At 38.4% G+C, this 24,144-nt stretch overlaps 1 protein-coding gene across 1 annotated transcript in view; it reads right to left on the reverse strand.

Moving 5' to 3' along the window:
- The window catches only part of PLA2R1 (phospholipase A2 receptor 1), a 104,188-nt gene that overhangs the window by 36,336 nt on the left and 43,708 nt on the right, over positions 1-24,144 (reverse strand). Inside the window, 3 exon segments of the mRNA XM_024579825.4 lie at positions 1,516-1,718; positions 12,151-12,320; positions 23,225-23,337. Coding sequence (XP_024435593.4) covers positions 1,516-1,718; positions 12,151-12,320; positions 23,225-23,337 — 486 coding nt within the window.

Here is a 24,144-nt window from a genome sequence, read left to right on the forward strand (position 1 = left end):
CTGATCCATGCCAAGAAATGAAAGACGAGATCCGGCACCTGCGGGCGGTATATTGCCAGGGTCTTAGGGTCTTAGAGTCTTAGCTGTGCCTAAATTCGCTGCCGTTTCTCAGCTGTCCTGCTTTTTAGCTGTCCTCACAGTAGCAGGAAGGAGTCAGAAGAATGGAGGGTCTGCTTTCGGTTTTCTTCAAGATCAAGGAAGAGGAACTGAAGGCCCAGAGCTCTAGGTCCTGTGCCTCTGCTACCTCCTCATTTACTTTCCAGCACTGAGCCGAAGCCTCCGGTGCCAGCCTTCACCAAGCTCTGATTTGCTGCGACCAGAATGAATAGGTTTCCCAGTCCTGTGGACAATAGCACAGCCTTTCCATCTTTTAAATTATATGTCAAAACTTGCCTCCTTTGGGCACCTTTTCTCACATCACTTTAAATTAAGAAATCCTACCGCCATGCCCAGCAAACACACCGTACATTTGTTGACATATTAGGGTGACGTATAATAGAAAAAGCTCTGGAATAGGAGTTCCAAGATCAGAGATTTATTCCAACTCTGTCAGTAAAGAGTCGTGATCTCCGGTAAATCACTTCATCTCGATAGCCTCAGCTTACTCATTTCTAAGGGTTAACTTATTGCTCTGTGCGGTCACTCCGGGCCTATTATTCTATGAACTGAATGTAAGATTGTACATATGTACATTTAAATTCAGTGTATTCATAGATGTTTCATGCCATCTATGGGTAAACAATATCTCTAGAGACAGAGGCTGTCTCCATTCCGCTTTGCACGTGCTCATATACCAGAGAAGAGCTTTCTCCCATAATTTTGGAAATCTCTATTTATAAAATGAACCAAAGAAAAAAACCATCCAACAAAAACGTCATATTTCAAAAGTAAATACTCTATTCTGCTGTGTCTAATACACACTCTTTTGCTCAAATTTTTTGAGGGAAAAATAAGGATGTGCATTATACATGGGTAGTACTAAAGCAAGGGTGCACATTATACATGGGAACACATTCTCTTTCTGACAAGAAGATTGTAGGTACTGATTTAAATCTAAGATCTAAAGCTGTTTTGCAAAACAAATTCTTCACACATTTATTTACACATATACACACACATATCAATTGTATGTGTTAATTTGTTTGATGTTCATGTGTCTGGCAAGCTGCAAATACTATCCTTAGCAGCAGAATCATAGTTTAGTGTAGTATTCCATAGTGAGGACTTCATTCACTTGCTTACACATGATATTGCACCGTTTTCACCCCCAGAACAATATTGACTGGGACCCTGATATTAATCCTCATGAGGAGGACTTCTGTGTCCCTGGGGATATCATTCTTGGGATTTAAAAAATATTTTGGAGTACAACTGAAATGATAGAGATAATTAACACACGTTCATCAAGCACCTCTGTGTGCCAGGCACTGTTCAGTAATAAAACATTTGGGATATACGAACAAAACGGAAATAATGTTAGTCCAACTGAGAATGCCCATATAACCTTGACATCACCTTGAAGCAACTGGCCAGGCCCGGCTCTGACTCCCAGTCCAAATAGCAGGGCTGAAAGGGCCATCTCTCTTCATGCTCAGTTTTCTCCCTATTTCCCACCAGTTGCTTGCACAGGGACATTGCTTTAAAATGCGTGCAGTCCTTCACTTCCCAGCGGCCAGCTGGGCTCCTTCCTCGCATGACAACGCAGCCACCACTGTAGCCTAAAAGCAGAAAACAACACTTTTAATATCAGTCAACTAGAACATTTTGTGCTCAGAAGTCTTCTTTAGAGTGCTGAATAATTGACATCTCACAATGAAACACCCAACAAGAACAGTGAAGGTGAAAAAGGATGCTTTTATTGGCATGGTTATTTCATTCCTCATCCTCTCTAGAGAAAAGACCAGAAGATGGAAAACTGAGAGAAGAGAGACTGTGAAGCTTGAAATTTGGGCATTTTGCGCTCAGATGGCAAATAATGGAAAACTAGGAGCTGTTCCAACTTGAAACTGAATTACCCCCATATCTCATCAAACACCAATGTCCCTCTACTTTGAATTACTGAGCTTTTTAACTGGGCAGAAAAAAGTTTAACTCCTCATTTCTTGAGTATGAATGTATACAGTGTTTTGAGACTCCAGTGTGAAAAATCAACAATGAAAAATGCATATTGCATATCCTCTGGGAATTAGATTCAGCAGGAAAAGAAACATGGAAGTGATGGATTTAAGTTATTTGCGAGGTACACAACAGAAAATTAGACTGTAGACCGTGGCAGAGTAGAGAGAATGAGATAAATTCTAAAATGGGGTGAAAGTCTGGGGCAGGAGTAGGGACAGACTTCAGGAGAAGGGGAAGACCTTCTAGTTATGGACAAAACTCCATTTTATTCTTTTCTGTATGTTTGGACATATTGGTAAATGAAACATCCTCTTCCCATGCAAACAATTTCTAAGTTAAGATCCTCGAGTTTGTCATCGAATTGACACAGCTTATAAGACAGCTAAAAATAGACTTCAAACGTCAGTGCATAGCAGAAAACAATCCCATTCCAAAAATAGAATAAAAACTGAGAAAGAATGAGTTTTTTTTCTTGAATCTAGAGTGATCACCTAATTAATTAAAACAACACTAACAATAACAACAACAAAAATGGTGCATCTACATCTACATACCAGGCCAGGCTGTATATTAGCTGCCAGAGACAGAGGACAACACTAAACCAAACCAAACAAACAAAACCCAGCTCTTAACTTAGTGTGAGGCACAGACACATAAACACTTAATTGCAGTCAACAAAACGTGTGAAGTGTGTAGGAGCCGTGTGTTCTGATTTCTGTGGGAGACTTCAGAAAGATCATGGAGTCTGCCTCGGGATGTCAGTAAAGATTTGTAGGAAGTAACGTCTGAGCTGAGCTTTGAAGGATGAGAAAGCATAATTTTCAATGGATGCTTATAAAAAAACAAACGATTAAAGATGAAGCATCTGAAGACTTGTGATGATTCTGGACCTAAGGCACTTTTAAAAATGTAGTCACTCCGCACTAGATGGTTGTCTTGCTTAATTTCCCTTCAGAAGTAATGGTTTCAATTTTTTTACATACAGAGCAACTGGCATTATCCTTGTCAGCTGTGGTTTGGTTGTTTTATGCTGACAGAAAAGCTAAAGAGAGGGAGAACGAAGAGTGAGATATGAAAAAAGACAGATAAGATGTACAAAGAACCTCTCCTAAAGGAATGGAAGAGTGTAAAATAGAGAACAAATAAGGGATCTGTGCGTTCAACAATCCTGGGTCCACCCTGGGTATCACAGTGACAAGATGGTCCCCATTTGCAAGAAGCTCCCAGTTCTGTTTGCGTGTGCATTCTGATGCATCAGAGACCCACAAAGGTGAAAATAACTCATCATAAACAAGGAAACATATTTAGTATGACTCTCATAGAAGAAAAGCAAGTCAAGAGAGAGTTGGTCCTTACAAAGTCAGTTCCACTGAACAGAACAGCTAGTTAGTGTTAAAGATGGAGGGTTGGGGCCAGCCAAGGGAGAGAGATTATAGCATGCAAGCACAGCCTCTCAAGAATGGAGCTTTGCAGTCCTGTTGAATGTAATTTTTGAAATGTAGCTCACAATCTAGTAGGGTCACGAACAGTAGAGGAGGTTCTGCGTGCTCTGTGTAATGAAATTCTAATGAAATTGAACTGTAGAAATCCACACGGAAGCTCAAAGTAACATATTAATAGGGTTGCTCTGGTGAAAGAGGAAGGAAACCATGCACTCCCACCTGACTTCTCCATCCTTCCTTTCCCAGCACCCTTTGAGTTGGAGCTGGAAGTCTGGGGTTCTACTTCCAGCACAAATATTCAGTAACTTGAAACTTGAACAGGTTATATGAATCACAAAAAGTTATCTAAAATACGGAGATAACAATCTCTTTTCTTCTCATGGGTTTTGATGAAAATCAAGTAAAATAATGTATTAAAAGGCACCCTGAAAGATATAAAGGGCTATAAGCACCCTTAAAATGTTGCTTCTATTTCTATTTTGGCTGTTTTTATTACAAAAGCTGGGATTTTGTGGCATGAGTTCTGCCTGCAGGTTCAAAGAATTTTTATAAAGCTTGAATCAGCAAGTTTAAAATGTAATATACTTTTTTGTTGGTCTTGCATTTTGTCTTACCTTCCCACATCAGACAGTGATTAAATAGCATTGGCTTTGGACACTACAGACATGCAACTCGCCTTCATTAGTGCAGAGGATGTTTGTGGACTGCTCCGAGGATGAGAAGCGATGCAGGAGTGTTACTGCTATCCTAGAGTGGTTAACTTAATGGAACATTTGACCCAAATTTTAGAATCTCAGCCCCAGAGAAGCAGTAGAGTGGTATAATAAAGGGAGACTGGGCTAAGGGAGATATAAACGAAATTTATAATCATATATTATGGGTATGCTTGCAAAGCCAAATAATACAGGTAGGGTGTGGGAAAGAGCAGAGGTGGTTTTTCTCCCAGAGAAATTGTTCTCAAATTCAATAACTCATTTCCCACTGGAGAAGAAAAACTATCATCCTACTCCACAGTGATGAATCTCACATTTCTACTAATTCTCCTTACCTGTCCTACCCTCCCTCCACCTTCTCCCATTCCTGCCAACTCTCTTCATCAAATATGAATGAGAAAACTTTCAGTCAATTAAGAAATTCCAATTCACTCTTCTAGTCTCTTCCATTTGGCAAAGCTATCTAATCATACGAGATGAACTGAGCTGGAAAAGCCTCCATCTTCTACCTCGCTGGACAAATACCTGAAAACAAGCAAGACCTACTTGTGGCCTCACGGCTAGGAGGGAACTGTAGCGGGGCCTTCTCCATGGAGGGAAGTGAAGCTGTTGGGGTAGGGAAGGTGAGCTTTCCTGGAGTTCTGTCTAGCCGCCTGATACTGTGCTAGGCATTTAATATGGTCTGTTCCCTGATGAACTTCAAAAACTATTTGAGGCAGATATTAGTATTTACAGTTTGCAAATGGCAAAACGGAGGCATAGAGGCTTAATAACTTGCCTAGGTCCACATAGTTAGTGAGGACTTGATCTAGAATATGGAAGCAGATTTATTGACTGTCCTATGAAACAATGTTAAGATACAGAGTAGGCAGGCATTCAATCAGTAGCTGTTGAATGAATGACTGAATCTTCCCCTCAAATAATTGGCATCCATTTCCATGGAGCTCCCACTCATGTCCCTGGTCATGTTCTCTCCTTCGGGTGGCTACAGCATTTCCTTGAACATCTCTGATCACATCCTCACCTTGTACGACAACTGCCCATATGATTATATAAAGCACCAAAGGATGCTCCGATTGAGTTTGCCCTCCTTTATGCAGTGGTCATTTCAGAGCTCTGACGAGCCTGAAAGTGGATTTGCCAGTCTATCCCCTGGCTGGGCTGGCTTCTTAATACTCTTCGCGTGGAGCGGGGCATTTCAAGAAAACAGATCCGACTTGCTTTACTCGACCCCATTTTCCTTGTCGCTGGCAGATCTCCACTGACTTGGGGCAGTTGGGGTAAATGTGCACTGGATTTACCCCATGTGAGTGAAATACGCCTTTTCTGCAGCGTTATCTGGGTCTAGAAACACAAAACTTTTGTCACAAAGCCTGAGCTGTGGATGGATGCAAAGCAGTGATGTCGAAGTGTTTCTTTTTCACTACAGACATCTATGAAACTCCAGTATAACTTGGAAAATCTTTTTCGAATGTCCTAACTAGTATGGACTCACCTGTTTTCTTTCACCATTAAGCAGCCTCCATTTATATTAAATCTTTGAACTAAGTACAAAGTATGTTTTCGTTTCTAGGCATTAGCTTCCCTCTATTTATCATTTTCCCTTTAATCAGTGGCACTCGTTAGTAAGGACCAAAACTGTTTTTCCTGTGTTACCTGACTAGTTAATTCTCTCAAAATACCAGGTACCATGGAGTCTCTTTGTTGTTGTTGTTTGTTGTTGTTGTTCTAGGAAAAAACCAGAATTTCCTAGTGTTTTGAGAACAGGAAATTTGGGCATGAAAGAAAAGAAATACAGACATAAAACAAGGTAAGCAAAAGCCTTATAGTCCTGAATTCAAATTGAAATTATCAGTTGGAACCCCAGAAGTATTTCATCTTACACACACACACACACACACACACATGCACGCACTTTCTAGCTCTGTTCACTGAACTGGCCTAGAAACAACAGAAACCAACAAGCAATGAACACTCCTACGCGTGGATTGTGATGCTGAAGTAATACCATGTCCCATTAAGATGAACCAGGGTTCCTTGGTGAACTGGATGTTTCTCAGTTCAGAGCAGAAATGTACATCTTGTCACACTAAATAGCAGGGAAGCTACCAAAGGCTACTAGTGTTACAGTAAAAGGACTCAGGAGATAGTGCTTGAGATTTTCATTTTCATTAAAAAAGATGACAATTGCAGTGGATTAAAACATACCAAATATGTTTTAAATCTTTACTTTATAATAGTACTAAAAAACTGGTCACTGTTGCAAGATGCTTATAAACAAATAATCATTAAAAAAAACTAGTAAAGGGAAAGAATTGAGCGTTTATTCTGTCTTTCCAATGAAAACTGTATCACAAAGTAACGCGCTTATAAATATATACCCCTCCCCACCTATGAAGGAAAAAAGTCCTTCATGGATCAATGGATCCAGACCCTGATCATTAATGGCTTCCAGCATTGCAAAAAATGAGATAACTGGACATTATGAGCCCCAACATAGAACACACAGCCATCTATGAAGTGGTATTTCCAAAAAAGATAAGAAAATCTGAATTGGATCAGGCCTCTGATTTTAACTTTTTATAAATAAAAATGCCAATTTCATGGAAAATAAACAGGTAGAGTAACACAGCAAACAACATATGGAAATACAATCAAAAAGTCCAGACTGCAGGAAACTCTATAGGGACAAGCAACCCTTTTGCATCAACAACAACAACAACAAAAGGAGAGGCAGGGCCAAGCAACAGAGAAACCTAGAGATTAAAACCTATTTTAGGAGACTTATCAATCTATCGCAACGCGTGAACCTTTTTGGAATCCTAATGCAAACAAACTGTAAAATATATATTTATGAGTCACTTAGGGATTTGAGCAGTAATTTAAGATTTGTTATAAATTATGGTTAATTATTTTTAGGTATGATAATTGCATTATGTTTATGTTTTTAAAAGAGGAGTCTTTATCTTTTAGAGATACTATTAAAAATGTATGGATGAAACAATATAATGTCTGGGATTTGCTATGGAACAATGTGGGAAGTGGGGGAGTGGCTGGGGATATAGATGAAACAAAATGGATCATGAGTTGATAATTGATAACTCCAGGTGATGGGTATATGGTGGTTCATGATACCATTTGGAGAACATAACAAAATTGAAAAAATGGCAGAGCCATGATTCCACTACAGACCGACTATTTTGATAATCTGACATAGGAGAGAGTCTTGGCTGAGTTTATTTAAAAAAACCCCTGCAGGCTTCCTGTTCAGGGGTCAATTTATATGATCAGTCTGGGCTGGATTAACGTTCTGACATGGGGACTAAGCTAATGGATACTTTTTGTGTAGATGTGACAGGCAGGAAAAAAGGTGATTTAGAATGGTGTATCTGCAAGCTGCAATTTAAAAGAAAAAAGGAAACACAGGGGCTTTTATATTGCGATTTTCTTCCCCCAAAGATTTACATTTTTGTCTCATTCAAAGACAATTTACTCAATGTCAATCAGCATGAGCAGCCAAACTGAGCATCACGGTATTATTTTTGCTTCAGGGAAAAGAGAGAAAGAGTAATGTCACTCAAATTACAGCAGAAATTTATGAATGACAAGGAGCTCTGCTTCAACTCTGGATTTTAGTCATCCAAATATGCCCCAAGGAAGGTAACATTAAAAACCAAGAATTTTGTCTACTCAAAATGTATTAATTTATTTTGACAGGTATAGACATTCTTAACTAAATTCCAAAGTATATTAGAAATGATACCTGAGCTTTTTTATTTTTTCAGTAAGAGTGTGACGAGGAACTTTACTACTCTCTGCATTTTAATAATATTCCTAGATCTAATATTCATGGATCTTTATTGAGTGAACTGGGATGTTTCTTGGTTAGAGCTATAGAAAGTCACCAGTCACTATACAAATTTTCTAAGCTGATGCTTGTACGCACAAAAAATCTTGTCTTAAGTTCATCTGACATACATCTTTAAAAAGTAGTTTTAAAAAAAAATCCTCACCTGAGGACATTTTTCCATTGCTTTTAGAGAGAGAGGAAAGGAGAGAGGAAGGGAGAGAAGGAAACATCAATGCAAAAGAGAGGCACGGATCAGCTGCCTCCCATACACAGCCAGACCAGGGGTTGTATGGGCCTGGACCGGAGATTGAACCCGCAACCTAGGTATGTGCCCTGAGCAGGAATCGGACCTGCAACTTTTCTGTCATGGGAAAATGCTCCAACCAACCGAGCCACCCCAGCCAGGACAAAACATACGGTTTTTTAAAAACAAAAATAAACTACATATTTTAGAGCATTTTAGGTTCACAGGAAAACTGAGGGGAAAGTACAGACTTTCCCCTACCCCCATACAGATTTATGTCCCCTACCCCCACTTACACAAAACCTCTCCCACTATTGACATTTCCCACTGCAATGGAGGATTTGTTAAAATCTATGAACCTGTACTGACATATCATCATCGGCCAAAGCCCCTGGTTTAAATTAGGATTCACTTTTGGTGTTGTACAGGTTTAGACAGATGTATAAAGACACTAATCCACCATTGTAGTACCATATATTGATAGGATAATTTCACTGCCAGAAAAATCCTCTGTGCTCTGCCTTTTCACCTGTCCCTGCTCACTAACCTCTGTCAACCACTCATCTTTTTACTGTCCCCGCAGTTGTGCTTTTTGCAGAATGTCATCTGGTTGAAATCATAACAGTGTGTAGTCTTTTCAGATTAGCTTTTTCACTTAGTAATACGCATTCAGTTTCCTTCACGTCCTTTCATGGCTTGATAGCTCATTTTGTTTTTAGCACTGAATAACGTTCCGTTGTCTGGATATACGACAGCTTATTTATCCACTCACCTACTAAAGGATATCTTGATTGCTTACCAGTTTGGGCGATTATGAGTAAAACTTTTATAAAAATCCATTTATGGGGTTTTGTGTGAACGTGTTTCCAATGCATTTGGATAAATAACAAGGAATGTGCCTGCTTAGTTCTGTAAGAAGCTGACAAACTGTCTTTGCAAGTGGCTGCACCATTTTGCATTCCTACCAGCAATGTATGAGGTGTTCCTGTTGCTCCACATCCTCATCAGCACTTGGCATTGTCAGTGTTTGGGGTTTGGTCATTCTCATAGGTGTGTAGTGATAGCCCGTTGTTTTGATTTGCAAGTTCTTAATGACATATGACGTTAACATATTTTCATATGCTTACTTGCTATTTACATATCTTCTTTGTTTTAGGTCTTTTGTCCATTTTTAAAGTGGGTTCTTAATTTTCGTGCTGACTTTTAAGAGTTTTTTGCATATTTTGGATAATAGTCTCTTATCAGATGTGCTTCTAGCAAATATTTTCTCCCAGTCTGTAGCTCCCAGTCTTCTCATTCTCTTGCTACTGTTTTTCTCAGAGTGGAAGTCTTTAGTTTTAATGCAGTCCAGCTCATCAACTATTTATTTCATGGATTGTGACTTTAGTGTTGTGTCTAAAAGGTCCTTGCCATACCCAAGGTCATCTAGGTTTTTTATTGTGTTTTCCTCTAGGAGCGTTATGGCTCTGCATTTTATATTTAAGTCTATGATCCATTTTGAGTTAATTTTTGTAAGGGGTATAAGGTCTGACTGTATGTAATATTCCTTTATCTTTTTAATGTCCACAGGATATGTAGTGATCCTCTTTCATGTATTGTATTTGCATCTTCTTTCTTTTTACTTAGTGAATCTGACTAGAGGCTTGTCAATATCATTAATATTTTCAAAGAATCAGCATTTGGTTTTAATGGTTTGCTGGTTTCAATTTCATTGATTTAAGCTCTAATTCTTATTATTTCTCTTTTCTGCTTGCTTTGCATTAAATTTTTCTCTTCTTTTTAATCCTCACTCAAAAACATGTATTTTTATTGATTTTTAGAGAGAGGAAAAGAGAGGAGAGTGGGGAAAAAGAGAAAGAGAGAGAGACTGCCTCCTGACTGGGCATCAAACTCACAACCTAGGTATGTGCTCTGACTGGGGATCAGGCCTGCAATCCCCCTGGAACATGGTAGGATGCTCCAACCAACCGAGCCACCAAGCCAGGGCTTATTTGCTCTTCTTTTTCTGATTTCCCAAGGTGAAAGTTTAGATTATTGCTTTTAGATATTTCTTTTCTAATATATGCATCCAATGCTAAAAATTTCCCTTTAAACACTGCTTTCTCCACATCTTACAAATTTTGATAAATTGTATTTTTATTTTTATTTAGTTTAATATATTTTAAAATTTCTCCTGAGATTTCTTTTTTGACCCACGTGTTATTTAGAAGTATAGTGTTTAATATCCAAGTATTTGGGGAAGTTCCAGCTGTCTTTCTGTTATTGCCTTCTAGTTTAATCCCAGTATGGTCTGAGAGAAGAAAGTGTATGATTTCTACTCTTTCAGTTTGGTACGGTGCGTTTTATGCCCCAGAATGTGGTCTACCATGCTGAGTGTTCCATGTGAGCTGGAGAGGAAGGTGTGATCTACTGTTGCTGGATGAAATAATCTACAGATGTCAGCAATATCTAGTTGACTGATGGTGCTGTTGAGTTCGATTTTGTCCTTACTGATTTTCTTATCTGTTGGATCTGTCCATTTCTGGTAAAGGAGGGTTAAAGTATTCAACTATAATAATAGATTTATCTATTTCTCTTTGCAGTTCTACCAGTTTTCCCTCATGTATTTTGTTACTCTGTTGTGAGGTGCATACATGTTCCGGATTGTTATGTCTTAGAATACTGACTCTTTTATCACTATGTAATGTCCTTTTCTGTTGCTGAAAACCTTCCTTCTTTTGAAGTCTGTTCTGTCTGAAATCAATACAGCAGTTTTTGCTTTCTTCTGATTAATATTAGTATTTCTTCATCCCTTTACTTTTAATCTATATGTGTCTTTATATTTACAGTGGGTTTCTTTTAGACAACATATAGCTGAGTCTTGTTTTTTGACTCAGTCTGAAAATACCTGTCTTTTAATTAGTATATTTAGCCCTTTGACTAATATTTGATAGAAATAGTTGTTATTGTTATAATGATATTTATCTTTCCTCAGGGAAGAGCCTGATGGGGCTGCTTACCCATTCCCTCTAGTTACAAATTCATAGGGAACCTACTGCCTATCGTCTATTGGAATAGCCCTAATTGAGAACCATAGGCAAGAAAGGGACTCAAACAGGAATTCGTGCTGAAGTAACAGGGTGTTGAGCCTAGGCTGGTAACTTAAGTTTAATACAGGGCTTAAGGCTGTTTCCACAGGGCCTGGTTCTACTGCAGGTTGTGGCTAAAACCCCTAGCTTCTCTGAAACTGGTTAAACTGGCACAATTTCATGCTTTGGGATCCAGAGCTGAGTACACAAGAGTGAATGAATAGAGCTATAACTCTGGAATCCTGCTAAGATGCCACAGAAGTCCTTGGAGCACACGGACTAACAGGAATGCTACCTAAGTGGTGGGTCAGCATTCCTCAGGAAGTCACATAGTGGTGACTGCAAACTGATTAAATGTGCCCACATGTGCCCACTTGCTGTGCCCATTCACTGCAAAGAATCAGGAACTATTCTTGAAACAGTAAACCCCTGGGATTCTGGGAAAGAATTTGAGGGGGAGAAATTGTACTTCTGCTATTAAAGGCATGTGTGGTCTTGAGCAATAAATTTAAACCTTGAACATGTCAAATGACTCACATGGATTATAAAATGACCAGCCATGTGTTACCCCCTGAGAACCTGTGGTAATCGTTTAGTTGATTTACACATTAAGAAAACATTAAGGAAGAATCAAAGGAGGTGGACTAAGGGGTAGAAGGAACTTGGAGCAAAGAAAGCAGGAGAGAATGGTGATGTCCCAGTCCCCTCTACTCACGGGGCTGAAGTGCATTCCAGTGTGTGTACCGCACGGGCTCCGCCTTCTGCCCTGCTGTCTTCCAAGTGTATTCTCCTGTGTTGTTTTGGTCTTGGAGAGCTATCCAAAAATAACTGTCCTTTGTTTTTACCACACTACTGACCAAACTGGTAATAAAAGCCTGTTCAAACCTTAAAAGGGGAAAAAGGAAATGTTTATAGTAAACCTCTGGGCAATAAAAATGTCATTAAAACATAATAAGGTGCACAGAATGGCACCAGAATAAACATTTCTCATGAATTCTTTAGAACACAGAGCAGAAAAATGCCCAGCAACCCAGAGCATTACTAATAAAAGTGAAATGTCAGTGTGATTCCCAGAAATACACGAGTGAGGTGAGTTTGACTCTTACAGACAGGGCTTAATTCTTTCAAAGAACAGAGTTCAGCTCTCATTTTGAAGTGTAGGTGGTAAAATCCACAAAGCCAGCAATAATACATTTTTTGGCACAACACATGCCCTATTTTGCAATCAGGCCACACCATCCCGTTATGTGCACGAGATGGGGGCTTGACAGAGGGGAGAAGAAAGGATGCTATGCTTTTCTGAATGAGCATCCGCCAGAAGAGTTCACAGGCACCCACCTTCCACACCTGCCTGGTGAGAACGAAACAGAGATTGAAATAGCAATTTTATGTTTCCCAAAGGAGTTTGTTCACACGCACATGGAGTCATTGACTTATTCAAATGTATTCAGATGTGCAAATTCACTAAAGATAAATTTAAAACCCCAGGAATAAACCCAAGAAAGTACACCCAGGAATATTTTCTCCAAACAACTGAATGAGTTACTGTTCATTGATTGGTGGAAATGCTCCCTTTCCAACATAAATGCATCAGAAGCAAAATCTAGAAAATGTATATATGTGCTTTCACATGGCTACATAAGCAAAAAATTTATTAAAATGTAACTAACACTGGAATTTTAAGCTAGGTTGGAAACTATCTTGAAAAATTTATTTTCAGCACATGTAAAGTTTGGAAGAAAACACTTCAAACAGTGGTGATTTGGGCCAGACCTTGCAGAGTCGGTGGGAAAGGAAAGGCCTGATGAAATTACCCAGGAAACCTAATAAGAAAGCAAGTTAGACTTTCTCAACCATTTTGGGTTTTTTCATTGTCATGCATCCTTAACATGCAAAGGGAAGCAAAAAGCAATGTGGTCATTCAAGAATAGAGGAGGCCCAATGGAAATAGGGGAGGGAAAAAGAAACGAACCCAAAGGAGTAAAATTTTCCATAGCCTTATGAACATCACTAGCAACAGGCAGTGGCCTTCGGTGTCTGTGATGCTCATCTCAGCAGAGCATACGTATTCTCATCATGCTTTAGTAAATATCTTCTGCAGGTATCTCTATTAATAGTCTGACTAGCACATCATGTGAAATTAGAAAAGTTTTTATTTAACCAGATCGCAGTGGCAGAGACTTATGTAAGTGAACCTTAGAAGGAAGGTAGATAAAGCTCAATATTGTCTAGATACCATTGTAATTTTCCTCACACTTCCATTGGCTCATGCTCTCCTGACCTTCTCCCCTCTGACGCCTAGTTGCATCATTAAGACGCCCAGCGCCTGAAATGGCTGTGCTAGGAGGTCAGCAAGGCACTGCACCACGAGGGCCATGACCAGGACCTCCATTCGCTGTGTGGTTCTAAAAACTCAAGGGGTATCGCTGGTTCTTCCATGACAGTGTACTAAAGCATTTATCAGAAAATGGAGAGGAATAATATTGTCCGTGAACTTGGACTCCAGTAGCATTATTCATGCAATATTTTGCTTCTGTCCCTTGTTGGTTTTAGATTTATTTAGTCCACTCTGATTTGCTATCATCTCTCCATTTATCATAGCTTAAAACAATAGACACTTTCTGCTTTTTAATTGGCAAGTATGTCTTTTAAGTAGTTGTATGTAACACTCATATATTAAATCCTAAAATTGTTCAATCAAAACAGGACTCTAGTTTCTTGGGTCCAGTTTAGAAGATGGCATTTTGTTTTTGTTTTTGTTTTGTTTTTTTTAGAGATTTTATTTATTGGTTTGGCCATTTTCATTTTCCCCCAAAACTTTATTGATTTGGATATTTTGAGTATGTTGGCTATCTCCCACATGTTATAATGCTGAATTTTCTCAGTTAATGTCTCGATTTGATCACTATCAACTTCAACTGGTCTGCCCGACCATGGAACATTATCCAGCAAGAAATATCCAACATGAAACTTTGCAAACCGCTTTTGCCATGTTTGGTCAGTCCTATCACCTTCTCTACACACTGCATAAATATTTCTTTGCACTTTAGTTGTGTTTTTACCTTTCTTGAAATAAGAAAGCATAATATCCTGAAAATGTTGCGTATTGTCTTCCATCTTCAAAATTAAAATGGCTACACAAAAGTTTTGATAAGGTTTTTTAATGCATTCTGATGTGACAGCTGTCACAATACAGTCTAACAAAATTGTGTTAAATGAGGCTAATGAGAACTAAGCACTACTAGAGCCATCTTATGGGGGAAAAAACAAATGAACTTTCTGGCCAACCCAACATTTATTTTTAGAGACGGCAAGGGAGGGAGAAAGAGAGGGAGAGAAACATTGATGTGAGAGAGAAACATCAATTGGTTGCCTCCTGTACATGCTCTAGCCAGGGACCAAACCTGCCACCCAAGCATGTGCCCTGACCAGGAATTGAACTGGCGACCTTTCGCTTTACAGAGCAACACTCAACCCAGTGAGCTGCACCAGTCAGGGCAAGAAGATGGCATTGTTAATAAAGAAGTTCAGCAAATCTATCTTTCTTATAAACCATATATTCTAGGAAATTAACTCTGGATAATAGCATACTATCTCTTGAGTGTCTATTTCCAACTGATAAAGAAACAAGAGAACAGTTTATCTCTTTAGTACTTTATTTGGTTTTAAACCCTAGAAATGTTGATAGAGCAGATGACTTTTTAAAGTCTTCTGGGTCTGTGTTTTAAAATTCTTCATTTGAGAATATTCTGGAGCTTTATAATTTCTGGCTTTTTTGTTTGTTTTATCTGAGGTTAATTCAAATGTTATGATTTAAGGAACAAAGAAAGTCATATGTACATGGCTTTATATTATTATTATTTGAATCAGGATAAAATATTATCTTTAAGGAATTCAGTAGCATTTTTTGTTTTTCTTTAAAAAATGATAAAATATTTCGATTGTGTATACCTACTTAGGAAATAAAATTTTGTAGGGGAAGAATTCTTAGAATCAGAAAGAAATTAATTTTGCCAATCTGCTCCTTTAAAAAGTTAAGACATCAAATGTGCATTTTTAGTGTAAGCAAGAAAAATACACCTTGAACTTCCATCAGCTTTACAGGAAATTGTTGCTCACGGTACTAAACATTAAATTTTAATTTAAAAATGCAATCTGAAGATAGCAATGCATACTTTTGGCATACATTAACAAATACTTTTATATCAAAATGCACATTTTGCATTTTGAAAGGGTACACTTCAGAAAAACATATTTTATACTTAAATCTCTAATTGAACACTGTATTTTTTTCATCAGCTTGGCCAGTGTCATATGTAGCCGAAAAAAAGGTGTTTCTTGTCTGTGAACAACACAGTACTTAGCGGCAGCAATACTACAATGACTGTGTTTGTATTACCCGCAAAAAGAGATTGAGGAAGTAATACATTTGGAAGTACCTTCACCTGAGAGCTACTTCAATTAAAACACCCCAGTGGTAGTCCTTATGTATAATGACCTGGTTAGGAGGGACTCAGTTTTGAATTGAGTCATTGCAATTGCAATTCTCCCAATAACACAACTGTTAACATTTTTAATGCCAGTTTCAAATAAATGACTCTATTGCTGAACTAATACAAGATGATAAATTTTTCTCTTTTCTTAAAATAAAGAGTAGAAATAGGATATCAGTAGTTTAAAATGGGAGGCATTCATCGTGATCATTATTGTAAGAAGTTTCTGGTGGCGCTCCTCAAGAACTAGAAATGTTAAGTGTTTTGAACATTGTTGCTCACAAAACACTGGAAGAGAAATGTAGAACTAGAAAATACACACAAGGACTAAACCTGTAAGAGTAAATACCAAACTATTAATGGAAGTTATCTTTCAGGAGTGAAGTGGGGTTGGTTGGGAGGGGGACTAGTGTAGGTGAGGGTGCACTTTCACTTTTTAGTCTCCATCCTCTGGTTTGCTTGAATTTGTATCAATAAGAATGTTTTTATTGTATAATTTAAAAAGGGGTAATTAAAATGTGTTTTTAGAAAAGAAAGTTAACTGCATTGTACATAAAAACTGTTAGAACTAATAAACGAATTCTCTAAAGTTGAAGCATAAAAGTCAACACAGAGAAATCAGTTGAATTTCTGTATACTAACAACGAACAATAAAAAGGAAACTACAAAGACAATTCCATTTATAAGAGCATCAAAAAAGAATAAGATACTTGGGAATACACTTATCCAAGGACGTGGGACACTTGCATATTGAAAACTACAAAATACTGCTGAAGGAAATTAAAGAAGACACACATAAATGGAAAATCAACCCACTGTTGATTCATTGGAAGACTTGTTCTTAAAATGCCCATACCACCCAAAGCCATATACAGATTAAATGTAATCTTTATCCAGATCCAAATGTTTCTTTTTGCAGAAGTAGAAAAATTCATTTTAAACTTCGTGTGGAATTCTAAGGGACCCTGACTAGCAAAACAAAGATGAAAAACAAGAACAAAGTTGTAGTGCCATGTGTTTCCTTTTGGTTTGGTTCCCTTGCCTGGGGAGATAATATCTCATAAAATATTGCTACGAGCATCGTCCGTGATTTTGCTGCCTATGTATTCTTCTACAGTTTTTATGGTTTGGGGTCCAACGTTTAAGTCTTGGATCCATTTTGAATTTATTTTTGTGTGTGGTGTAAGAAGGTGGCCTAGTTTCATTTTTCTGCATGTGTCTGTCCAATTTTCCCAACACCATTTATAGAATAAATTATCTTTAACCCATTGTATGTGCTTGTTTCCACTGTCAAATATTAAGTGACTATAAATGTGTGGGTTTATTTCTGGGCTCTCTATTCTGTTCCATTAACCTATGTGTCTATTTTTATGCCAGTACCATGCTGTTTTGATTACTGTGGCCTTGTAGTATAGTTTCAGGTTAGATAGCATGATTCCTCCAATTTTGTTCTTTCTCAGGACTGCTGTTGCTATGTGGGGCCTTCTGTAGTTCCACATAAATTTTTGAAATATTTGTTCTGGTTCTGTGAAATATGTCATTGGAATTTTGATAGGAATTGCATTGACTCTGTAGGTTGCTTTGGGTAATATGGACATATTAATGATGTTAATTCTTCCTACCCATGAACATGGTAAGTGCTTCCACTGATTTGTATCTTCTTCAATTTCTTTCTTCAGTGTCTTATAATTTCCTGAGTACAGGTCTTTTACATCCTTGACTAGATTTATTCATATCTACACCAAATTCAAAAGGTTTTGCATAGCAAAGGAAATCATCAACAAAATAAAAAGACAACCCACAGAATGGGAGAACATAGTTGCTGATATATCTGATAAAGGGTTTATATCCAAAATTTATAAAGAATTTACAAAACTCAACACCAAGTGAACAAACAACACAGTTAAAAAATGGGCAAGGGACCTGAATAGACACTTCTCCAAAGAGGACATAAAGATGGCCAATAGACATATGGAAAGATGCTCAACATCACTAATCATCCAAGAAATGAAAATTAAAACCACAGTGAGACACCATCTCACACCTGTCAGAATGGCTATCATCAATAAATCAACAAACAACAAGTGCTGGCGAATATGTGAAGAAAGGGGAACCCTTTGGCACTGTTGGTGGGAATGCAGATCAGTGCTGCCACTATGGAAAGCAGTATAGAGATACCTCAAAAAATTTAAAACGGAAGTGCCTTTTGATCCAATAATCCCACTTGTGGGAATATATCTGAAGGAACCCAAAACATGAATTCAAAAGAACATAAGCACCCCTATGTTCATTGCAGCATTATTTACAATTGCCAAGATATGGAAGCAGCCCACGTGTCCATCAGTAGCTAAGTGGATAAAATAACTATGGGACATTTACACAATGGAATATTACTCAGCCCTAAAAAAGAAGAAAATTTTACCCTTTGTGACAATATGGATGGTCCTGGAGAACATTATGCTACGTAAAATAAGCCAGTCAGAGAAAGACAAATACCTAATGAGCAAACTGAACTAACAAGGAAAACAGAGACAAACTCAGATGGAGAGCAGGAAGACATCTAGTTTGGGGAGGACATTAGGTGGTAGAGGCATTGTGCAAAAAGGAAAAAGGACTCATGGACATGGACAACAGTGTGGTGATTCCTGGGGGAAGCAAGGTATGAGGGGACTAAATGGTAATGGAAAAATACAATAAAGATTAAGTTTAAAAAGTCAAAGAAAAATCAGACCAAAGTGGATGTCTCACACTTCCTGATTGCAAAACTTAATAAAAAGTCTGGTAATCAAAGTAGTGTGGTATTGGCATAAAGAAGACATATAGATCAATGAAGTAGAATACAGAACCCAGAGATAAACCCTCACATATATATGGTCAGGTGATTTTTGACAAGGGTGCCAAGAGAGTAGGGGAAAGGACAGTATTTTCAGCAAGGATGCTGGGGAAAGTGGACTTCTGCCTGCAGAAGAATGAAGTTGGGTTCTTACTTTACACCATTTACAAAAATTAATTCAAAGTGAATCAAAGTTACATTTAGGAATGTAAGAACTAAAAATATAAAAGTCTTAGAAGAAAATATAGGAAAAAATTTCATGACAATGCATTTGGCAATGACTTTTTGAATATGACACCAAATGCCAAGGCAACAAATAGGAAATGGATAAATTGGACTTAATCAAAATTAAAAACTTTTGCACTTCAATAGGGTGAAAAGACAACCCGTGGAATAGGAAAAAATATTTGCAAATTATGTATCTGGTGAGGAATTACTATCCAGAATATTTAAGGACATCCTACAACTCAGTAGCACAGAACAAACAATCCAATTAAAAAATGGGCCAAGGACTTGATGATACTCCCCTGGTGTTGGTGTGTTATCCCGTAACCGAAAGGTTGAGGGTTCAATTCCTGGTCAGGGCATATACATGGGTTACAGGTTTAATCCCTAGTAGGGGCGCGTATGGGAGGCAACCAATTGATGTTTCTCTCTCACAACAATGTTTCTCTCTCCTTTTTTCTCTCTTTAAAAGCAATGAAAAAAATGTCTTCAAGTGAGGATTTAAAAAAAAAATGGGCCAAAGACTTGAATAAACATTTCTCTAAAGAAAGTATACAGATGCCAATAAAAGATTCCACATGAAAGATGCTCAATATTACTAATTATTACAAAAATGTAAATCAAAATCACAATGGGATACCATTCACTCCCATTAAGATGTCTATTATCAAAAAGCACAGAAGAACAAGTGCTGGCCAGGAAGTGAAGGAATGGGGACGCGTGTGCACAGCTGGTTGGAATGTAAAATGGTGCAGCCACTGTGAAAAGGGTGTGGTTGTTCCTCAAAAATTAAAACTAGTTATATCATATGATCCAAAATTCAATTTCTGGGTATATTACCCAAATGAGTGCAAACTGGGGATTCAATAGGTATTTGTACATTCGTATTCATAGCAGCATTACTCACAATAGCCAAAAGGTGCAAGCATCTTATGTCTGTTGAGGGATGAATGGATACACAGAATGTGGTGTGTACATACTATAGACTATTACTCAGCCTTAAAAAGGAAATTCTGACACATTACAAGATGGAGTGACCTGTAGGATATTAGGCTAAGTGTAATAAGCCAGGGACAAAAGGACAACTATTGTGTGATTCCACTTGTGAGGGAACTAGAGTCGTTAGCCTCGTAGAAACAGAAAGTAGAATCGTGGTAGCCAGAGCCTGGGGGCAAGTGGGAATGGAGAGTTACTGTTCAATGGGCACAGAATTTCAGTGTGGGAGAATAAGAACCGTTCTGGAGATGGGTGGTGGTTAGGGTTGCACGATATGGTGAATATTGACGTCACTGAACCAAACACTTAAAAATTGTTAAAATTATAAATTTTATGTTATGTATATTTTACCACAATAAGAAAGTTAACTGCAAATATGTTTGGGAGATATGGTGGTTGCAGGAAAATAGCAGAACTATAAGTATGTTTGAAAATAATGCATATTTAAACCTAGGAGAAAGTGAGATATTGCAGTATTTCTCACTTTTGGCAAAATTCACAAAATTGAATGGCACTTGGATTATTTTGTACCCCCTATTCCATGACTGATTGATTCAAGATTTAGACATACATGCATTTAGCCAATTATCCATGGTAACTTTGGAACTCAAGCTCGGCATTCATCCTCTGTCTGGAAGCAAAGTGGCCAGGCATGAAAAAACTTGGTAATAGTATGCAAGCAAATAAAATTCTGTTATTCAGCAATAAGGGTCTCTGTTTCTTGCCTTCCTATTCCACAAAGTGTTAAAAGTTCTAGATCAGGAGCAGTTACAGAATAACAAAAGAAATAAGTAATTTGTAGCAGGTGGTTCTAATTGTGCCTATCAAACCTGTCGCTCAGTTGTGCAGAAGAGTGGAAAATCAATTAGCAGCTACAAGGTTGGGTGCTAGTGAGTGACAGGAGTGTCTTAACTCAAAGGGAAATCAGCAATGGAAGAAAATGGTTACCAAGGCTGCTAGTGGACACTGCTGGATCTGAGGAGACTTTCCATCTACTGCCCAACTTTCTCAGGCCAAACATGCTGTTGAAAAATATTTGAACGTGTATTGTCACTCAAGAGCAGTACAGTGTAGGTCTTTATTTCTTAGCTGTTGGGGTCTGAATGAATAAAAATCAGGAGTACGGGGCCCTTCCTTCCCTCAATTTGCATGTCCCACATTGGAATCACTGCGTTGGATGTAGGCATGTTTGCAGGGCAGTGCACATATATGTTACCTGCCTGGGGCAGAGGCATCCCTGGGGGTAACTTGGGGGCTTGGCTGGTGACTGGAAGCATGACAGCACAAGGTTGCCTGGTGGGGGTGAGGCTGGGACAAAAACGAACTTACCTCTGCCATAATTCTGCTTTAGAGTTGGATCACACATGAGTACTGACTACTGAATATAATTAATCAAAGAAAAATTTTAAATATTCATGGCATACTCTTGTATCCAGTATTGGGGGAAATAAAACAATAGTTTATTTTTCTAAACACTTTCTATGCCTTGCATGAAGTCCCCAAAGGTGTTTAGAAAATGAAGCATTTGAACTCTAACAGATTTCTGCCTTACCTGGGGTCATCTTGGCACTGTGGGTTATCTGTAATGTCACTTTGGGTTTATCCACTTATTGTGTTACTCTACCTTCTTTTCTTGTTTTATATATCTATTTTCTATGTCTTTAGCTGCTGGTCTGCAAGTAGCATCTGGACAATTACACCATGCCTTCTATTTCTTTTATACAACATGCCAATATGGTGCCTTTCACAAAATAGGTGTTCAATAAATCATTTTCTAATAAACTCTTGACCATTGAATTCTTACAAAGTCAGATAACATATGAAAAGTAATTAATAGAGTAACAGGTATATGACAGGCACTCAATGAACATAAACACGCACACACACAAACAAAAAAGAAAGGAAAGAATAGACATTAAAAAAACATGAAACAGGCTTATTTTCACCAGGGAAAACATAATTAATTAAAAAATAATTAACAAAAGAGCATGGTTCCACCGTTCAGGCCCCTAAATAAAGTCCTATGTTGGCTCACTGACTGAAGACTTCCAACCCAAGGTTCTTGAACTGTTTTGGATGGATTAACAAATTGAGGATGAAGGTTTTCTCCCCACCTGGTAGCTATTCTGGGAAGGAGAATGACAGAACTAATGACAACACTAGCTACATCAAAGGTAGAGCTATACTCCCAAGCAAGGGTCTCCTAAGCATAAAATATTCCCCAGGCAATTTATTTTGCCAAATGCTGTCCTTTTATTCCTGGATGTGTATGTGCTTGCTTACACATATGAATTTCTGAGCATTGTTTTGAGGACAAACTGGGAAAGAGGGTAAGACATCGAGAAGGTAAGGGGGAAGGAAATACTGGTGGCTTTGAATATTGACTCCCTGTGTGGGGTGAGCAGAGAAAGCACGCAGGAGTCCCTCCTGCAGGTTAGACCTACATTAAAGGGTCTCTAGATGAAACCATAGTACCATTGTCCCATTTCCTGGCATCGAAAGGTACTTTTAAAGGCAATGGCCTCAGTAAAAAAGTAAGTGATTTGCCTTGCAGATACAGTTTTCCATGGAACTGCTGAAGAGTGCTGTCTCGCTTTTGTCTTCAGCAGGGAGGAGTCAATTTCACAGCCCTCACTGTCCTCCTGATATGATAGTGACACTGAGGTCACTTCAGCTGTTGGTGCATTTATCCTCTGTTGCACATCGGCAGCGTGCCAGGACTCGTATGGCGTGTCAAGAGGGCGCAGCTCCTCTGCCAGCATTGGGAAGACACCTGTGCACTGAGAAGCCTAACTCTACACACAGACCTAAGAAGCAATGGGGAGGCTTCTGACCATTTGAAACCTCCACAGTTCAGTTATACTTACTTTTGTTCTAAAAAATCCACAACGTGACTCACACACATTAAATTAAAATATGTAATATTAAATAACATATTTCTTTTCTATTACATGAAGAAGATAAAATCTAAATATAACTTAATATATTAGTGAAGCTAGATAATACATCTTTATAGAAAGTAAAAATCACCTTAAAATTTACTATCTGTTACTCAAAAATCAATTTAGGAATAACACTGCATAATTTAAATTCATCTCAATCAATAATTTGCATAATTTAACTCTCCAATGTATAGCACACTTACATTTTGATGAGTCACTGATTACGGCTAGATTTTTATCATTCCAAGAGCCCGCATGTCAAAGCACCGTCAAGTTTCTGAGAGAAAACTTCCATTTTACCTGTTTGTAATGGTTACGAGTGCAGGAGGGCAGTAATAGCCACTGGAGGCGTGGTCAAAGTTCCGAAGGACCATGTCGATTTTGTAACAGAACCCACCATGTCTCTCCCATCCCTTAAAAAAAAAAAAAGAAAGTTAAGGACATAATCCGATTTAGTAAGATTTTTCTTTTTTGTATATTCTCATTTACCACTTACCTTTCTTTCTTCTCTGACCCACTCAAAACTCAAAACTTGAATTTTGTCTTGATATCTTTGTATTGACTTTAACTGGTAATGCTATTAGCTACAGCCACTTCTAGATTTATTTACAGTATTTCTTAAAACCTAAAACCCTAAAAGCAAATGAAAAGGAAGGGGCACTTTCTCAAGATCTCTCTCTCTCTCTTATACAGACACACACACAAAGGGAAGGAGGGAGGGAGGGAGGAAAGGAGGGAGGAGGGATAGGGTTCAAACGTACAGAATTTCATAGAAATGGTTCCTACAGGCTGATAGAAACTAAGAGTGTTTCCTCTGAAGGCAGACTGCATGGGTTTGCATCCTGGCTCTGCCCTTATGAGACCTTATTTACTCTCTCCATGTCTCTGACACCGGGTGGTGACATGTCCATGGGCCTCTGTGAGACTTGGAGGAGACAGTGCCGGCAGAGGCCACTGAACAGAGACAGGGACTCCCTCTGAGCAAAGAGGACACACGCACCTAGATCCCAACATTTATCTCGCAACTTTCTTCCATTCTGCTTATTTCCTGTTATCCCAGCGAGATGCACTCAGGTTCAGGACTTGGGTAAAGTCACAGACTCATGGATTAGCTGCCCTAGAACCCAGTTCTGGGGCAACCTAGGGTAGTCTTGGCTGGATCAGAGTGCATCCAAATAGAGACTGGCCAGAATATATACATTTCTGGCAAAGATTTTTCC

This window comes from Desmodus rotundus, chromosome 2 (genome assembly GCF_022682495.2).
Source record: "Desmodus rotundus isolate HL8 chromosome 2, HLdesRot8A.1, whole genome shotgun sequence".
In the NCBI taxonomy this organism is placed as follows: Eukaryota; Metazoa; Chordata; class Mammalia; order Chiroptera; family Phyllostomidae; genus Desmodus; species Desmodus rotundus.